Below are 16751 nucleotides of genomic sequence, written 5' to 3' on the forward strand. Positions count from 1 at the left end.
CCTGCTTGCTGTAATACCACAGAATTATTGTGTATGTCGAGAGATGTACTGACCTGTCTCAGAGATTAAATGTGGTTTGGACACAATTCTTGCACTTCAAGTTGATGCTGGGTTGATTCTTTCTCCGTTGATTTTGCTGGATCCCAATCTACTACACTGAATAGGAATGCATGAGTCACCTAAACTAGTTATGGAGGTGATGGGTTGTTACAAAACCTTCTGGAAAATATGATATTCCTGTGACCAACTATTTAGATCTAAAGTAGAAGCACCATCCAAAGTAGATACACAATTTGAGCACTCAATCTACCAGTTGTTTATTGGAATAATGGTTAACTCCAGGGAAACGTATGCCAGAACTATGTCAAAGATGGTGGCCATAGTCTTTGTAGAAACAGTATTAACTAATGGTATCTGCCTTCAAGCTACAAAGTATTTGCTGTGAACTACTCAACATTCCCACAGATCCACAGGAAATGCAGGACATTGTTCCTGGTTAGAAAGAAATGAACTATTACGCCAACTTATTTTTATACTGTGCAGGCATGAGAGTAGGTGTGAGGGCAATGCTGAGTCATTGCTAACCAGTCAAAAATAGATACCATCAATCAACTGGTTTCCCCAGAACATGGTTTTGGCTCAGGTCGAGCAGTGTGAGGCAAAATAAATTGCATCAAGATTAGATTACAATACATGTTCTTGTGGATACATTTATTTTTCATTATCGTTGATTATTTATGTTGATTCAGTGCAATCAATCACAAAGTTTTTTTTAAAATGTACAAAAAAAATTGAACCTTCTTGTTCAGCCACAAGACAGAACTGATGAGGTTCTTAACTCCAGGAAAATTACGTAGAAAACATGGCATGCCCATAAATAAATATGTTTGGTCCACTGCTGGGACACTTCTACTCATGATGTTTTTGTAGCAAAGGTTTTAAGTTCAAACTGCTTTTGAAGTCCCTTTGATTCTGTGATAACTGGAAAATAAATTATTTCTATACAAATATCTCCATGGGAAATTTCAATCCTTGGCCAATTTAAACTTCCATGAATTGTTCACCTGGATTCTGAGTTACCCGAGTCTAAATTGAATCCAGTTTTCCTATTAGTGCTCCCTAATCAGATAAAACATTAGTTTTGTATTGTAATAATCACAATAGCAAATCCCTCTGAAGTTTAAGGCATTGGGGAAACAACCTAAAATTTAACATTGAATACAACCTAGAGTTCTAGTTACTGCAAGCCTCAGAGGCGTGGCAGAAGAAAGCAATGAGGATGGTCCCCAGTGTTAGAGGAATGAGTTATGAACTGGCCCAATAGAAAAGTGTGGCCGCACTTTTTCCACGGAATCTGCTACAAATTACCTCCTCCACTACAAGGGTGGGGAGTTTTAGGATCACGGAAGCAGCGTAAGCAGGAAATTGTCTTTTTCGGCCTAAATTGAGCTCCTGTGACAAATTCTTGGTAAGTGCTGTACTATTCAAATTAACATTTTAGTATTTAAACATAACTACATGTTTAGAGTGGTAAAGGGAAGGGCAATTTCAAGACAAAAATCAGGAAGTGCTTCTTTACATAGAAGGTAATCAATGACTGGAACAGGTTGCCAGGAAAGGTGACAGAGGCTAAGACTCATTTAAAAAACATCCTGATGCAGTGATGGGAACGGGTATTCCAAAGGCCTTCTTCATCCAGATCAACCTTATGATGGGTTTCCCACAAAAAAAACATAGTCAATCCACTTTAGTGTATCCTGTGAAGCGCTTTTAGACGTCTTGACAACATGATAAGACACTATATCAAGAATTATTATTATTATTATTATCAATAGTACTATTTTGTGAAAACAGTAAACCTGTGTATTGAATAGGGGATTCCTTGGTGGCTGCACTGTGCAAACTGGTGTGAACAGTCAGTGCAGATCCATGGTAAATACACTATGCAAACCAGTGACACGGGACAGTACAGATGCAAACTGGCATCAACAATAAAGAGTAGATACACCAGGAAAAGATATTGTAAACTGGTGTCCAAGGAACAGTGCAGATACACAGCGAACAGTACGGATACACACTGTCCAAACTAGCAGTTTATATATACACTGCACAAATTAGACCACTTCCAGAGTGCAGATACAAAGTGTGTAAACCGGTGTCACCAAGACAGACAATGAATAGCACACACATGGTGAACAGTACACAGACATACAGCACACTGGCAAACCAGGACGGCTTAATCGTGTACACACTGCACAAACCAAGACACCGGGTCAGTGCAGATACACCGGGAACACAGTGTTCACACCGGTGTCGGGGGGTGCAGTGCAGAGACACTGAACACAAAAGAGTGGATGGTAAAGAGACGCGGCACTTGACAGCGGATCACACTGGCAACCGCGTCAGTCTCTCTCTCTCTCTCTCTCACTCACTCTAAATGTAGCTCAGGCACACAAATGGCTGCTGTGTAAACAGGGATTAATCACCCGGGCAGCCTACCCGACCCGACCCCGGCAGCGGCAGCGAGCTGGGGCATAGGTATTTACTGTCGGTTGAGGATAGGAGGTTGAGAAACGATGAAGGATTCAGGCGGCTTATCTCTGGCCCTCGGCGGGTGTGGGTGTGGGTGGGGTTGGGGTGTGGTGGGAAGAACGGGTCCTGTCTGTGATCCTGAGCTCCGTCATTTACCCTCAACCCTGAAAATCCGCATCTCCGAAGCTCAGCAACCGCTGTGGGGTGAGGAGGGATACGGGATGAAGAGGGCGGCGGGGTTTAGTGACTGAAATCATCCGCTAATCAGAATAAAAACGCTCCGGTTGCCGAGCCGAGGGGCCCAGACACTCTTCACACAGCCCGAGGCGAGGGCCTGAAGGAGTCGCACTCACCCAGGTCAGCAGACTCTCGCACAGCTCGATGCGGTCCACGTTCATCTCTCCCGAGGCACACGTAGAGGCCGAGTGGTGTGGGGGTGGGGGGGGGATGTCCTGCCCGCTCGCGCCCACCGCCGCTCCTCCACAACAAAGCCGCAACGGCCACCAACTGCCAACCAACCGTTCCCGGTTCCAACAGCGGCACGTCAGCGCTCGAGAACCCGCTGGCTGGCTGCCCGCCGGCTGCCGCGCCTGCGCCGCAGCTCCTTCGCACAGGCGCACACTGACCGCCGCGCGCTCGACTGACAGTCAGGAGAGACGAGAGAGAGAGAGGGAGGGAGGGAGGAGGAGGAGGAGGGTCGGCGTCAGCTCTCCCCGCAGCCAGAGCCACATCAACCCGATTTGAGAGCGGGGAGGTTGGGGATGGGCCACTGTGGGCTGCTGTCACCCCTGGTACCTTAAAGGCGAGCGGCAACACTGGTGCGAGGAAGTGACGCCCTCTCCTCTCACTCAGCATTTGCTGCGAACGGCACTGGGGCGACGAGGAAGTTGTTTCGTCTTAAAGGGACAGGTAATACAGTGGTTGCATTTTATCCCCAGTCGCCTCCTGTGTGCTCCCTCCCTCTCTCCCCCTCCCTCTCTCCCCCTCTCTCCCTCTCCCTCCTGCACCTTAGTTCAGTTGCCTCGTTGCACGGAGTTATGAAGTGACTTTTCGCACGATTGGGTTTTTTTTTGTGAAACGTGCGAAATTGTGAGTTTTTTTTTTGTTTTTGCAGCTTTGGAAGGTCCTGAGAGGCTTTGCACCACCAAACAATTCAAAACATTCCCCTCTGTATTTCTCCTCTCCCCAACCTCCCTCCTCCGAAATAGATGTATGCAGTACAAAGCTGGAGCTAACACAGCTGTTCTAAAACGTGTGCAAGTATCACACACACAAAAAAAAACTGCCCACAGTAACGAGCAGAAACTTAAATGTTGGAAGAAAAACAAGTCACAGGCCCTGCGTGTGTTATTTCTTTGTTTGTTCTTAAAACCGGTCAATGGTGGATCCAAACATAGACGGATCCCCTCCATGTTGGAGACCAGGCAGTGTTTGTAGACTTTTTTTTTAATATGAGTTTTTTTTTTAAGCAGATAGAGAAGGCACCAGAAGAAGAGGTTTGGGGAGAGAGTTCCAGTTGAAAGTTCAGATACCGATGGAGGGAGTGAGGAGAAAGCAGTAGACCATATTAGGAGAAGCAGAGGTTACAGGCAGGGGAATAGAGTTGGACAAGGTTGCAAGTGTTCAGGTTGATCAACATCATGAAGGGATAAGAAGGTCCCCTGTTGACTTGTTGGGGAACTGGAAGCCTTGGATGCTTCAGTGCCTTGGGATGTCCTCCTGACATGAAAGGCGCTATACAAATGTAATTTGTTGCTCAGTTGTTGTTGTTTGGGTGGCTAAAGTTAATGAGCATAGGGTGCCAGCTATACGAGAAGATGTCATGTGCAGATTTCTACAAGAGCCAGAGTTTAGAACGGTACAGGTGGAGAGATTGGTAGTAGAGCAAAGGAGAGATCTCACCTCAAAATGATAAAAGCATAAATGAGAATTTCAGCTGTGTTGCGATAAGATAGGGACATGAATGGGCAGTTTTGTAGCAGAGATGAGGGTCGTGTCAACTTCATGGCTGATGTCAGCAAAAAGCATATACGATTTAAAAAATAGAGGACCAAGGATAAAGGCTGGCATGTAATACAGGAGACCATTCAGAAATAAGCAGAAGCCTCAATATAGTTTTGAGTGGTGCCAAGAAAGTAGCATAATAATAATACTCTTTGCATTTGATATAGGGCCTTATCACTTCTAGACGTTTCAAAACGCTTCACAGAATCTACTGTAAAGTGAATTGATTGTATATGTGTGAGCGAAACGGGGCAGCCAATTGCGCACAGAGGTGTCCCACAAATAGTCGTGGATTGAAGTGACCAATTTATAATAGTTTTTTTCTTGAGGGATTATTATCAGGTGTGGAGTAAGGAAACTTGCCCAAGGTTTCACCTGCATACATTAGATTTAAGAGTGGGTGAAGGAGAATAGAATGATCAGCAGAGAGGAAAGGAGGACCGTAGAGCCCTTCCTGTGCAGATATTAGGATGTGATTTGTGCCTTTGACTAGGATGGCAAAGATTCAAGTTGGATTGGAGGATTCAACAGGTTCAAGTTGGATTGGAGGATCTCAAACAGGAAAAGGTGAGAATGTAGTTGGGAAGCAATAGCCCATTACATTACTTTGGAAAGATTGTTTCAGAAGCTAAAGGTGTCAAGAGTGTCAGCCTAGTGCAGTTGGTAATAATAACTAGTAATAATAATCCTTGCATTTGATACAGCGCTTTTCACACTTTCTTGACATCTCAAAGCACTTCACAGAATATACTGTAAAGTGAATTGCCTGTATATTTGTGGTTGAAAAGTGGCAGCCAGTTGCACACAGCAGTGTCCCACAAACAGTCATGGATCAAGTGACCAATTTTTTTTGAGGGATTGTTATCAGGTGTGTGGAGTAAGAAAGCTATGGTAAAGTACTATGGTAAGGAGTCCTGTAGCTCAGTGGTTAGAGCACTCGCCTTGCAAGCGAGAGACCTGGGTCCAATTGCCGGCAGGCGAAACCTTGGGCAAGTTTCCTTACTCCACACACCTGATAATAATCCCTCAGGAAAAAAAACTATAATAACTTGGTCACTTCAATCCACGACTGTTTGTGAGACACCTCCGTGCGCAATTGGCTGCTGCATTTTGCCCACAAATGTACAGTCAATTCACTTTACAGTATATTCTGTGAAGCGCTTTGAGACGTCTAGAAGATGTGAAAAAGCACTATATCAAATGCAAGGATTATTATTATTACTATGCAAAAAGAAAGAAAGTTTTTCTGGTGTACTGGCCATCAATTCCCCAACAAAAATTAGTCATTCATTCCATGGCTGTTTGAAGGACATTACTGGCTGTTGTGTTCACCCACAAAATACACAGTCATACTACTTTATTTACAGTATACCCTGTGAAGTCCTTTGAGCGCCTCAGCAACGTGATAAGGTTCCATATCAAATGCAAGGTTTATTACAACAATAACAACAACTTGCATTTATGCAGAGCGCCTCATGCAGGGTAGCCCTGCTTGTCGGCCTTCCTAACTTCTCCCTCTACAGGCTGCAGATAATCCTGAACTCTGCAGCCCGTGTCCTCTCCCGCACCAAACTCCATGACCCCATCTCCCCCATTCTCGTCCGACTCCATGGGCTCCCTATCCTTCAGAGGATCCAGTTCAAGATCCTGATCCTCACCTACAAAGCCCTCCATGGCCTCGCCCCATCCTACCTCTGCGACCTCTTAACCACCTACCAACCCGTCCATTCCCTCCGCTCAGCCGGCTCCGGCCTGCTCCATGTCCCCTGACCCACCCGCCCCACCATTGGCGGGAGAGCCTTCAGCCACTCTGCCCCCAACCTCTGGAATTCCATCCCCTTCCTTAGCATCCTTCAAGTTAACAACAACTTGGATTTATATAGGACCCTCCATGCCGGACGGTGTCTCAGAGCGCTTCACAGTAACGGCTCCCGGGGCCGAGCCAGGGGGATGGGGAGGAAGGTGACCAAAGGCGTGGTTGAAAAGAAAGGTCTTCAGCAGAGACCTGAAAACAGAAAAGGAGGGAGCGAGATGAAGTGAGTGAGGAAGGCAGTTCCAGAGCCTCGGGGCATAGTGGCTGAAGGCGCGGCCGCCGAGGGTGGAGCGGAGGACTCGGGGGACAAGGAGGAGGCCAGACCCAGAAGAACGGAGGCAACGGGTACTGTTTTGAGGAGGTCAGAGAAGTAGGGGAGTGGAGGGATTTGAAGACAAGGGTGAGGATCTTGAAGTCGATCCTCTCTGGGACAGGCAGCCAGTGCAGTCTGGCAAGGACTGGGCTGATCGGGGTGCGGAGTTTGGTGCGGGTAAGAATGCGGGCGGCAGAGTTTTGTGTGACTTGGATTTTATGGATGGCAGTGGAGGGGAGACCAGCGAGGAGGGCATTCGACTAGTCCAGCCGAGAGGTGACAAAGGCATGGACCAGGGTTTCAGCGGCTTTTGGAGTGCCGCCTCAAGACCCTCCTCTTCGACCATGTCATCGGCCACCCCCTTCCCCTGCCCTCCCTTCTCCCCCGCTGACCCTAGCTCGGGTCTGAAATGCTGTACACTGTCCAGCGCCTTGGGACGTCCTCCCGACGTGAAAAGCGCTATACAAATGTATGCACCTCCGATAGTGAAAAGGAGGACACCAGCGATAAGCAGGAGGCCAGAGCGTGTCGAGCGTAGGTGACCAGTAGTGGATTGGAGAGCAAGCAGGTCAGAGAGCTAGGGAGGTGCCGGGTATGAAAAGATTTGAAGACCAGTATGAAAATCTTGAAATTGATCCATTCGGTGATAACTAGCCAGTGAAGCCTAACAAGAACTAATGTGATGAGCACCCATTATTAATTTTTATTAAGGGTTTTTTTTTCTCTGAGCAAGGGACACAGTTCCAGAAGATATGGAAGATTAGTGGTGTTGGCTAGCATGAGGTGAACAGGAATAGTTGAGTAGTCAGGAACTGTGTTGTTAAGAAGGGTGCAGGAGGAGTGAGGATTTCAAGTGGGAGATGAGTCATGAAATGAGGGAGAGTTGTGTTCAAGACTTTCAGGGGATGGTGTGAAGACATGCAGGACGCAGGAGGGTAAGAGCAGGGGAAGAAAGGAAAATATAAGTGGCAAAGGAAACCAAATGTATAGTGTTGAGTTTGGATGCAAGGAAGTCGATGACCTCGAAGTTAGAGCCTGATGTAAAAGTTTGTAATCCTTGCACCTGATGTAGTACCCTTTATGTCGGGAGGACAACCCAAAGCGCCTCACAGGAAATACTGTTAAGTGGAGTATCTGTGTTTTGTGGATGAACAGCGGAAAAGGCATGGAAGGGAGGAGAGGGTTTGTGGTGAAGAAAAATGTAGGGCTTCCCTCCACAGAAGCCCCTCTGTCTTGCCCTTGCCACCTTCAAGGCCATCACACGAACTTCCTTTTCGACTGTGCTTTCGGTCATCTCTCTTCCACCCCACTTGCCCTCCAACCCTCTCTGATTTCCAAATCGGGTGCAAACGTCTTATTGTCCAGCACCTTAGGATGTCCTCCTGACATGAATGCACTAGTGGAGTCCTGTAGCTCAGTGGGTGGAGTCCTGTAGCTCAGTGGTTAGAGCACTCACTTTGCAAGCGAGAGACCTGAGTTCAATTCCAGGCAGAGGGCGAAACCTTGGGCAAGTTTCCTTACTCCACACAGAGCCTAATAATAATCCCTCCAAAAGCAATAATAAAAATTGGTCATTTTCAATCTACGTCTGTTTGTGGGACATTGCTGTGCGCAATTGGCTGCCGCGTTCGCCCACAAATATACAGTCAATTCACTTTACAGTGTGTTCTGTGAAGCGCTTTGGGACGTCCTCCCGACGTGAAAAGCGCTATATCAAATGCAAGGATTATCATTATTATATAAATGCAAGTTGTTGTGGTTGTTGGAGTAGAAAGGGGCTTCAAAAGAACAGGTTGGCCACATTGGGACCCAGGGGTCATAGTGAAAACTGTCATTATAATTACAATCATAATCCTTGCATTTGGTATAGTGCTTTTCACATCAGGAGGATGTCTCAAAGGGTTTCACAGGATATACGGTACATATCTGTTTTGTGGGCAAACGAGGACACTTTTGTGGGTGAGTTGCGCACAGCAACGTCTCACGAATAGCCATGGAGTAAATAATAATAATCATTGCATTTGATATAGTGCTTTATCACATTTTCAAGACGTCTCAAAGCGCTTTACAGAATATACTGTAAAGTGAATTGACTGTATATTTTGTGGGTAAAACATGACCAATTTATATTTTTTGCACAATAATGAGGAACTGCTGCATTTTTAGAGGTGGCATAAGAAGATAAGAATTAGGAGCAGGAGTAGGCCATTCGGCCCCTCGAGTGTGCCCCGCCATTCAATAAGATCATGGCTGATCTTCAGACCTAACTCTAATTACCTGCCCTATCCCCATATCCCCTAATCCCTCTATTTTTTAAAAATCTATCAGTCTCAGCCTTGAAGATGTTCAAGGACTGAGCATCTACAGCCTTCTGTGGGAGTGAATTCCATAAATTCACTACCCTCTGAGTGAAGAAATGTTTCCTCAACTCTGTTCTAAAAGGCTGACCCTTAATTTTAAGACTGTGACCCCTGGTTATAGATTCTCCTACCAGGGGAAACAGACCCTCAGTGTCTACTTTATCAGCCCTTTAAGAATCTTATATGTTTCAATAAGATCTCCCCTAATTCTTCTGTACTCTAGAGAATATAGCCCTAGTTTATTCAGCCTATCTTCATAGGTCAGTCCCCTCATTCCAGGAACTAACCGAGTGAATCTACGCTGCACCCCCTCCAGGGCAAGTATGTCCTTTCTTAAATAGGGAGACCAAAACTGCACACAATACTCTAGGTGCGGACTCACCAAGGCCCTATACAGTTGCAGCAAGACTTCCCTACTCTTGTACTCTAAACCTTTTGCAATGAACGCTAACATGCCGTTCGCCTTCTTAGTTGCTTGCTGCACCTGCAAACTAACGTTTTGAGACTGGTGTACAAGGACACCCAAATCCCTCTGAACACTAACACTATCTAATCTCTCCCCCTCTAGAAAATAATCTGTTTTTCTATTTTTTCTACCTATGTGAATAACTTTACACTTCCCCACATTAAATTCTATCTGCCTATTCAGGAAGACTTTTAATATGTTTTGATACTGTCCAAAAAGTAAGGGAAGTTTCATTACATGCTTGAGCAAAAGTCGTCATTCATCTGATACTGGGACTTTGCTGGCTGCATTTTGACTTTCATCACACATTTTGTTGTGATAATGCACTGTTAATGTAATTTTTTTTGTGGATCGAAATAATTATTTTATCTCTCTCACACTGATGTATTCTCACGCAAAACTAGACATTTTGAATCTAGGTTAATTTATTGCAGGTGTTGATTAAATGTAGTTTAAAATTAGAGGTGCTGTGAAAATTGGCCTGAACAATACTCTTAACTTGTGTTGGGATATTGACATCCAACAATCTCCAGAGGGGATTAATTAGAAAGTCACAAAGCTACAGATTGTGCAAGAAACTTTTTTTTAAAGTGCTGAATTCACCAAGGAATTGGCAATCATTTTGACACATATGGGACCCTACAAAAACAATTTTGAGGATTTACATTTAAACATGAAAAAGAGTGTATAAAACACTAGCTGCCAACCTGGCTCAGTTGATAGCATTCTTGCCTTCAGTCAGAAGGTTGATGATTCATACTTTGAGCACATAATCTAGGCTTAGTACTATGTGAGTATTAAAGGGGTTGCATTGTTGCCTTGCCCTCTCCCTCCCTGCTTTCAAATCCCGTCTAAAGACCTTCCTTTTTGATCTTGCTTATGGTCACTTCCCCCTACCTTTCCCCTCCGGCTCAGGGTCAGACTCCGCCAATGTGAAGCACTCCGGGTCACTACCCCGTGTGAAGGGCGTTATATGTGTTGTGTTGCAAGATGTGTTGTTGATGTTTTTTGGATGAGACGTAAAACCAAGAGTTTCTCCTCAGTCCTGGAAAATAATCCTCCAGGCAAAATTGGTGATTCACTTCACGGTCAGTTGTGGGACACTGTTGTGTGCCTGGTTTGCCTACAAAATACACAGTCACTTCACTTTACAGTAAAATCCTGTGACACATTTTTACATCCTCCCTACATGAATTGTGCTATATTAAATACAGGAATTATTTGTTATTTGGGAAATAGAGGCTGAGGTAAGTGCAGGCATTGCAAGTAATTAGAATGCACATTTCTAAGAATGATTTGGTTACTACGATCATTGAAAAATTGTTGTTTTCGTTTGATCAGTACCTGTTCTTCTGCCTCCAGCCCCAAGGTAAATCTGATCCGTCAAGACCTGGCTTATTTCTAAATACAATAGGAAGTTATAATGAGAAAATTAATGCACTAGAGAGTTCAATTTTTAAGTCTGAAATTTGCCTTTTCTCATCCCAACTTTATTACCCTGGACCCCTTCCTGAAGAAGTACTTGAAGTAAATATCATCTGGGGCACCTACTGTGTCCTGTTTCAACCCTTCCATGCACGATTCCACCCTAGCTTGATTGTTTAAAATCCACAGTTTGTTTAAAATATCAGTGTATGAAGTACCATATAAACACAATCTAAACTGACTGTACCTTGTTGAATCGTCTTGGGATGTCCTTTTAACATGAAAGGTGTTACATAAATGTAAATTTGTATTGTATGGAGGCAGACCATACAAATGCAATAATGGTCGTTCAACATTTTTGTTTACCAAAATTACAATGCCTTGCAATGTCACCATGGTGTGCAACATAACCCTTCTGCCATGTGGTTGGATGGGATTGGGAAATATATGTCATGTCTGGGAATTGATCGATCCCGAGGGATGTTCCTTCTGGAGTTGATGTTAAGCTGAGCTCTGTTCTTTTGACAATTGAAACAGATTAAATTAATTGAATGAAGATGGTACCTGTGTTGCTGTTAGGCGAAGTGAAATCTATAAAAAATAATTCTACAAGAACAAATTATGTTGTGTTTCATGTCTTGATGGTAATTTGACAATTTGTTCTTTGGTAGAATTTACCATATTTTAGTCCCATGTTAGTTGGTGAGTATAATTGTTTCTTGATTGTCAAAGTTTTTCTGGGACTGAATGAGTTGTTTTTCTCACATTGAACTTTAATTTCAGATGTATGCACCTAATTGGGAGGGAGGAGCCTTTGAGCTCTAATTTGGTGTTTGAGCTTTGATGTTGAATTAATTTCTATTCTTACTGAAATCTGCTGGGTTTATTTGCAGAGGTTGAGCAGCATTTGTAGCGGAGGAGTTACAAGTGTTTTGTTCATTAGGATTCTGTGGCAATTTTTAAATTAAATCTCAATTTTGAATCTGACTTTCTGTACGGTCTTCTAAAAGTTACACAAAATCCACTTCAAAATTAAGATCGACTCATAGTGATGTTTCTGGCTTTCTTGCAGCAAGCTTTGATGCAGCAAGACAGTCTTTTTGAACCTATTTCCTCTCACTTGACCATACACCATTTTAATTTCTGGATGTTAGTTCCTTGGTAGAGATTTCCCACTATCCTTTAAAGAATGATTGTAAAAACATATACAGCAGTTGGAAGTAGTTTAATTGTGGCGTTGCCTACATCCCAGTGGGCATAACCCAACACTGACATGGAACACACGATAGCTGCACACTGTATGGGATGATGATACTTTTCTAAAAGAGTTTACCAAAAAAAAGGCTTATAGGGTGAACCAGTTCCCTGCTGTTACCTTCAACCATTTTTGGCCCTGCATAGAGATTGTATTCACCTGGCCCCACCATTCCAGTTCTGATGAAGTATCATACCCAACATGTTTATTTGTGATTTTCTTGGCATTCATTAGTGTAAAGGGAAGCATAGACAATTTTCAGAAGATTATTAGAGTCAAGGTTCTTTGAATTCTGTCAATTCTTTTTCTGATGCTAATTTATGTGCTGTGTTTCCAACATTTTCTATTTTTATTTCAAATTTCCAACAGTTTTTTATTACCTTTTTCCATTTTATTTAAATCTCTGGTGACTATTTGATAAGTGTCTACCGCAATGTGAAAAACAGTCTTCCAAATGTCATATGTCTGAATGTCTGTGGGTAATCTTGCAGAGTGAGTATCCTTCAATCACAAGGCGATATTGGATGAACTAGAACAGGGTGGTCCAACCTTTTGGCTACTGACTACTGGATGCCGGATTTGAGACGTCTCCATGGGTTGAATAAGCAATATTTTTGTGATTCCCTTACAAGATTAACCAACAAAACGGATGAACCATGACTCAGTGCACCAAGGTCCGAGGCCCCGAATACCTTTTACCTCCTGGCTGCACCTCTCTTCCCGTCACTCTCCGTTATGAGGCAGCGCAGCGAGTGACAGGAAGAGAGGCAGAGCTGGAGGTATGATTCATTCCTCCGCTCCTCTTGCCATCCCTCTCTGCTCTGACCCGTGCCTCCTACAGCCTGAGGAAGCTATGCATTGAGTGACAGCAAAGGGGCAGAGCTGGAGGTACGAGTCATATCTCCAGGATGTCAGGCGAGGTAAGAGGCAGTGTGGAGAGCAGAAGCCATGTCTAGCAGCAATAGAGCTTATCTTAGTAGTGCTGAAAAATAGTTTGATATAGACGTGTTGACGAATTTGTGCACTTTCTGGATGTCATATCACATATTAAATGTGAGAAAAAANGAATTGTTTTAAGATTATGAAATAGAATCATTTGGTGGAATCAACATTTCCAACTGGGGCAGTTGATCTACATACAATCTAAACCCGACCAGTAACAGTCTGAGAAGATGAACATTTGTTCTCAAAGATGAGTCTCATCAAAAACTCACTCAGATCTACAATGATCCAGGATAGATTGAATGCACTCCAAGTTGTGTCTATTGAGTACGATTTGACACACTAAGTTTTGATCATGTAGTTGGCATGTTTGCAACCATGAATTCCCGCAAGTATTTTAAAAAGGTAGTGTTGCATATTTTGCATGCATTGTTCAAAGGTCCCCAAATGTGATTGCGTAACTATTACTTACTTTCTTGCAATATACAATAATCATTAAATCGACATAACACTTCTCAAGATTTTCCGACATTTCCTTGAGCAGTACAGTACAAAATGTGGCAGTTAAACATTTTCGGGGGGATGGAGTAAAACTTACTAGCTTAATAACTTAATTCAAGCTGCACATTAGAGCAAAGACCCATTAAAGTGCAGCATGAATAGGTGCAATGTTAGAACCACGATTTGAATGAAACGCTTTCATTCAAATCGCGGTTCAGCCCCCACAATACGCTTGCACTCTCATCGAGTATGAAAAAAGACTAGCGCGATCTCTGCTCCCCATAGACTTAGCAGGTAAGCAGAATGTTCCGCTGGCCAAATTATATCATCCCCCGGGTCGAATGCGGGCCGCCCTGTTCTAATGAAAACATTCTCTTAGCGTTGTTTGTGAATCTTGCTTCTATCCCAAACACACCTAAATAAACATTTATGGGAGGATGTAGGTAAACTGTAGATTAAACTAATTCTGTATCAAACAAGATATAATAATCCTTGCATTTGATATAGTGCCTTATCACGTCTTCGAGACGTCTCAAAGCTCTTCACAGAATATACTGTAAAGTGAATTGACTGTATATTTTGTGGGCAAAACGCGGCAGCCAATTGCGCACAGCAAACAGTTGTGGATTGAGTGACCAAATTATTTTTTTGAAGGAATTATTACCTCCGAAAAAGTGATCCGCCAATCGACTAACAACCGGGTTCCTACTTACTGCTATGTAAACAGAGGTGTGTGGAGTAAGGAAACCTGCCCAATATTTTGCCCTGCCCAGGAATCAAACCCAGGTCTCTTGTTTGTGATGTGAGTGCTCTAAGCACTGAGCTACAGGATGGCATTATTAACGGTGGGGGGTTTCCCTTTAGACCTTGAAATCCTGAGTTGTTGTTGCTGTCTTTTTCAAAATGTTCAAAAATAATATTTTGAATTAATACCTATGATATATCAATGGTCTCTGTTCAATAAGTTTATTAATATTGTACAAATATGATAAACCAGGTTAATAACATCAGATAAATATGCATTTACTGCTGGTCTCTCACGTTATCACATTTTTATTTTGGAAATATAACTAGATAGTGACAAAGAATGGGATTTTGCTTTTAAATATTATAACTACCACCAATTTAGTAGCTAGAAACATCAGTAATAAAATGCTCATTTCAAAGAAATCTTATTACAGCCTACAAATGTCAACCTCACTAGTCTCTTGGCTCAGCTGAAAGTCCAGTAGATTACAGATGTCCTAGAGGCAGCAAGTGAGATACCAAAATCATTTTAAACTTAAAATAGATTTGTGGATAATTGGAAACTTGAGAAATCGTTTTATAAGCCTATTAAAAATCAGAGGATTATCTTAAAATGTTGGAATCACTTTGGAATGACAGACAAAACTTGTTAAAAATGAAGGAATGGCACAACTATTATTTATCTTGCTTCTGCTTTCACAAACGAATGCAATGGTTAGACTTAGGATTACAAGAGGAGGTTAAGGAATTACTAGGGATAGTTATTCAAAGGGTAATGGCATTAGAAAGGTTACCCAGCCCCGATGGTATGCATTTTAGAATACTGAGGAAAGTTGGAAAAGAGATATTGGAAACTTTGACCACGATTTCTAGAACTTTGGGAACACTCCCATTCAAAAAGAGGAGAGAAATAAAATGGAAAATTATAGGCCTATTAGCCTTAATATCAATGATCTGTAAGATTCCATAATAAGGGATCAAAGTCAAACGGCATAGGTTAATCTGGACAGCAGCATGGATTTCTGGAAGTTGAATTTTTTTTAAACGAATATATAGCTGAAGGGAATGCAGTGGTTCTATGAATGAATTTTTTTGGAAGATATTTGACAAGATCCAACACAAAAGACTTGTTATAAAGTTTTAGGCACATGGTACAATGCAACCCCATTGTAATGTGCTTCTTTATAACGCAGATTTGGTTATAATGCAGTTGCAGTGTGGATCCCTTTCAATGTGCATGGGCACAGCTAACTTTGTACATGCACAACCTCTGCCCTTGATTACAGGAAGAATACTGTCCTGATCATTTATTTATCTGTCGAACATCATGTCCTCTATGAGCTCTGACTCTCTTTACTTCCGCGCCCCCCCCAACCCCCCAACTCGGTTTGGGCTCCCAGTCAGCTGTGTAAATCACTTTGAAACATCCTCCTGATATGGGAAGCATTATATAAATGCAAATTATTATGCAGTGTTGACTGCAAAAATGTTATTATTTCTATTTTGCTGGCAACCATAGGTTACTATTATTTATTTACTATTATTTAAACAATAAGTTCTGATAAATCCGGGTAGTTTAAAGGTCGAGTTGGACAGTAGACCGGTCCAAATCTCGAGAACGATAAGGACGGCAGTCAGAGAGGCAGAAGAAGGAGGACACGATGCCTGCAAAATTGGGACCTCTGGTCCTTGATGAAATTTTTCCACACTATCGTATGTTGTTGGATCGTTTGGATCAGTGTGCTGTTGGTTTAGATCAGCCCTTTTAGGGGAAGGACGTTATCCACATACAAACCAGCTATTCTTGCTCCTTACAGAAGGGAGCCCAACCAGGAAGGCAGATCAGATCTGTTGGTATTTTCACAGCTGCACTGATGTATATTTTCAAATAGTTTCTGTACTTTATGGTAGGTCATTTTGAAGACCATCATTCGCAGCATAAAAATTTTAACCCAATTAGATAATTTTATTATGAAGCAAGATATTTAATAAAAAAGGAAAGATTAAAATAATTTGCACAAAAAAGTTTTCTTCAGATGTGTAGATAAATGATGCTTTGTTTGTAGCTATGTTTATAAAATGTATGAAGACATATTCAAATGCCCTCTTCGCCAGTCTCCCCAGCTCCAACATGCAGAAGATCCAGCTGATCCAAAACTCTGCTGCCTATATACTCAACCACACTGAACTCCGTACATCCATCACATCAGTTCTAGCCACGTTCCACTAGCTTCCTATCACCGAACACTTCGATTTCAAGGTTCTTGAACTCGTTTTCAAATTCTATCATGCCTTGGCACCTGCCTATCTCTCTGACCTACTCACCCCCAGCCCAAAACCCACTGCCTCCACTCGACTGGCTCCTGCTTTCTGCATGTCCTTCATGCCCTCTA

General features: G+C 42.8%; 2 protein-coding genes across 4 annotated transcripts in view; one reads left to right on the top strand and one right to left on the bottom strand.

The window, feature by feature from the left end:
• hook3 (hook microtubule-tethering protein 3) overlaps positions 1–3100 on the bottom strand; it is a 73412-nt gene extending 70312 nt beyond the window's left edge. For both annotated transcript variants that reach the window (XM_007891939.2, XM_007891938.2), the window contains exon 1: positions 2886–3100. In XM_007891939.2, coding sequence (XP_007890130.1) covers positions 2886–2930 — 45 coding nt within the window. In that variant the 5' untranslated portion in view covers positions 2931–3100. The remainder of the gene's footprint in view (positions 1–2885) is intronic.
• Positions 3101–3206: 106 nt separating this feature from the next.
• The window catches only part of rnf170 (ring finger protein 170), a 32758-nt gene continuing 19213 nt past the window's right edge, over positions 3207–16751 (top strand). The window contains exons 1-2 of one of the 2 annotated variants that reach the window (XM_007891941.2): positions 3207–3441; positions 5030–5103. The gene's annotated coding sequence lies outside the window, so the exon portion shown is untranslated. The remainder of the gene's footprint in view (positions 3442–5029; positions 5104–16751) is intronic. The other variant, XM_007891940.2, reaches the window with a different exon arrangement.

This window comes from Callorhinchus milii, unplaced genomic scaffold, assembly GCF_018977255.1.
Source record: "Callorhinchus milii isolate IMCB2004 unplaced genomic scaffold, IMCB_Cmil_1.0 Scaffold1, whole genome shotgun sequence".
Taxonomy (NCBI): domain Eukaryota; kingdom Metazoa; phylum Chordata; class Chondrichthyes; order Chimaeriformes; family Callorhinchidae; genus Callorhinchus; species Callorhinchus milii.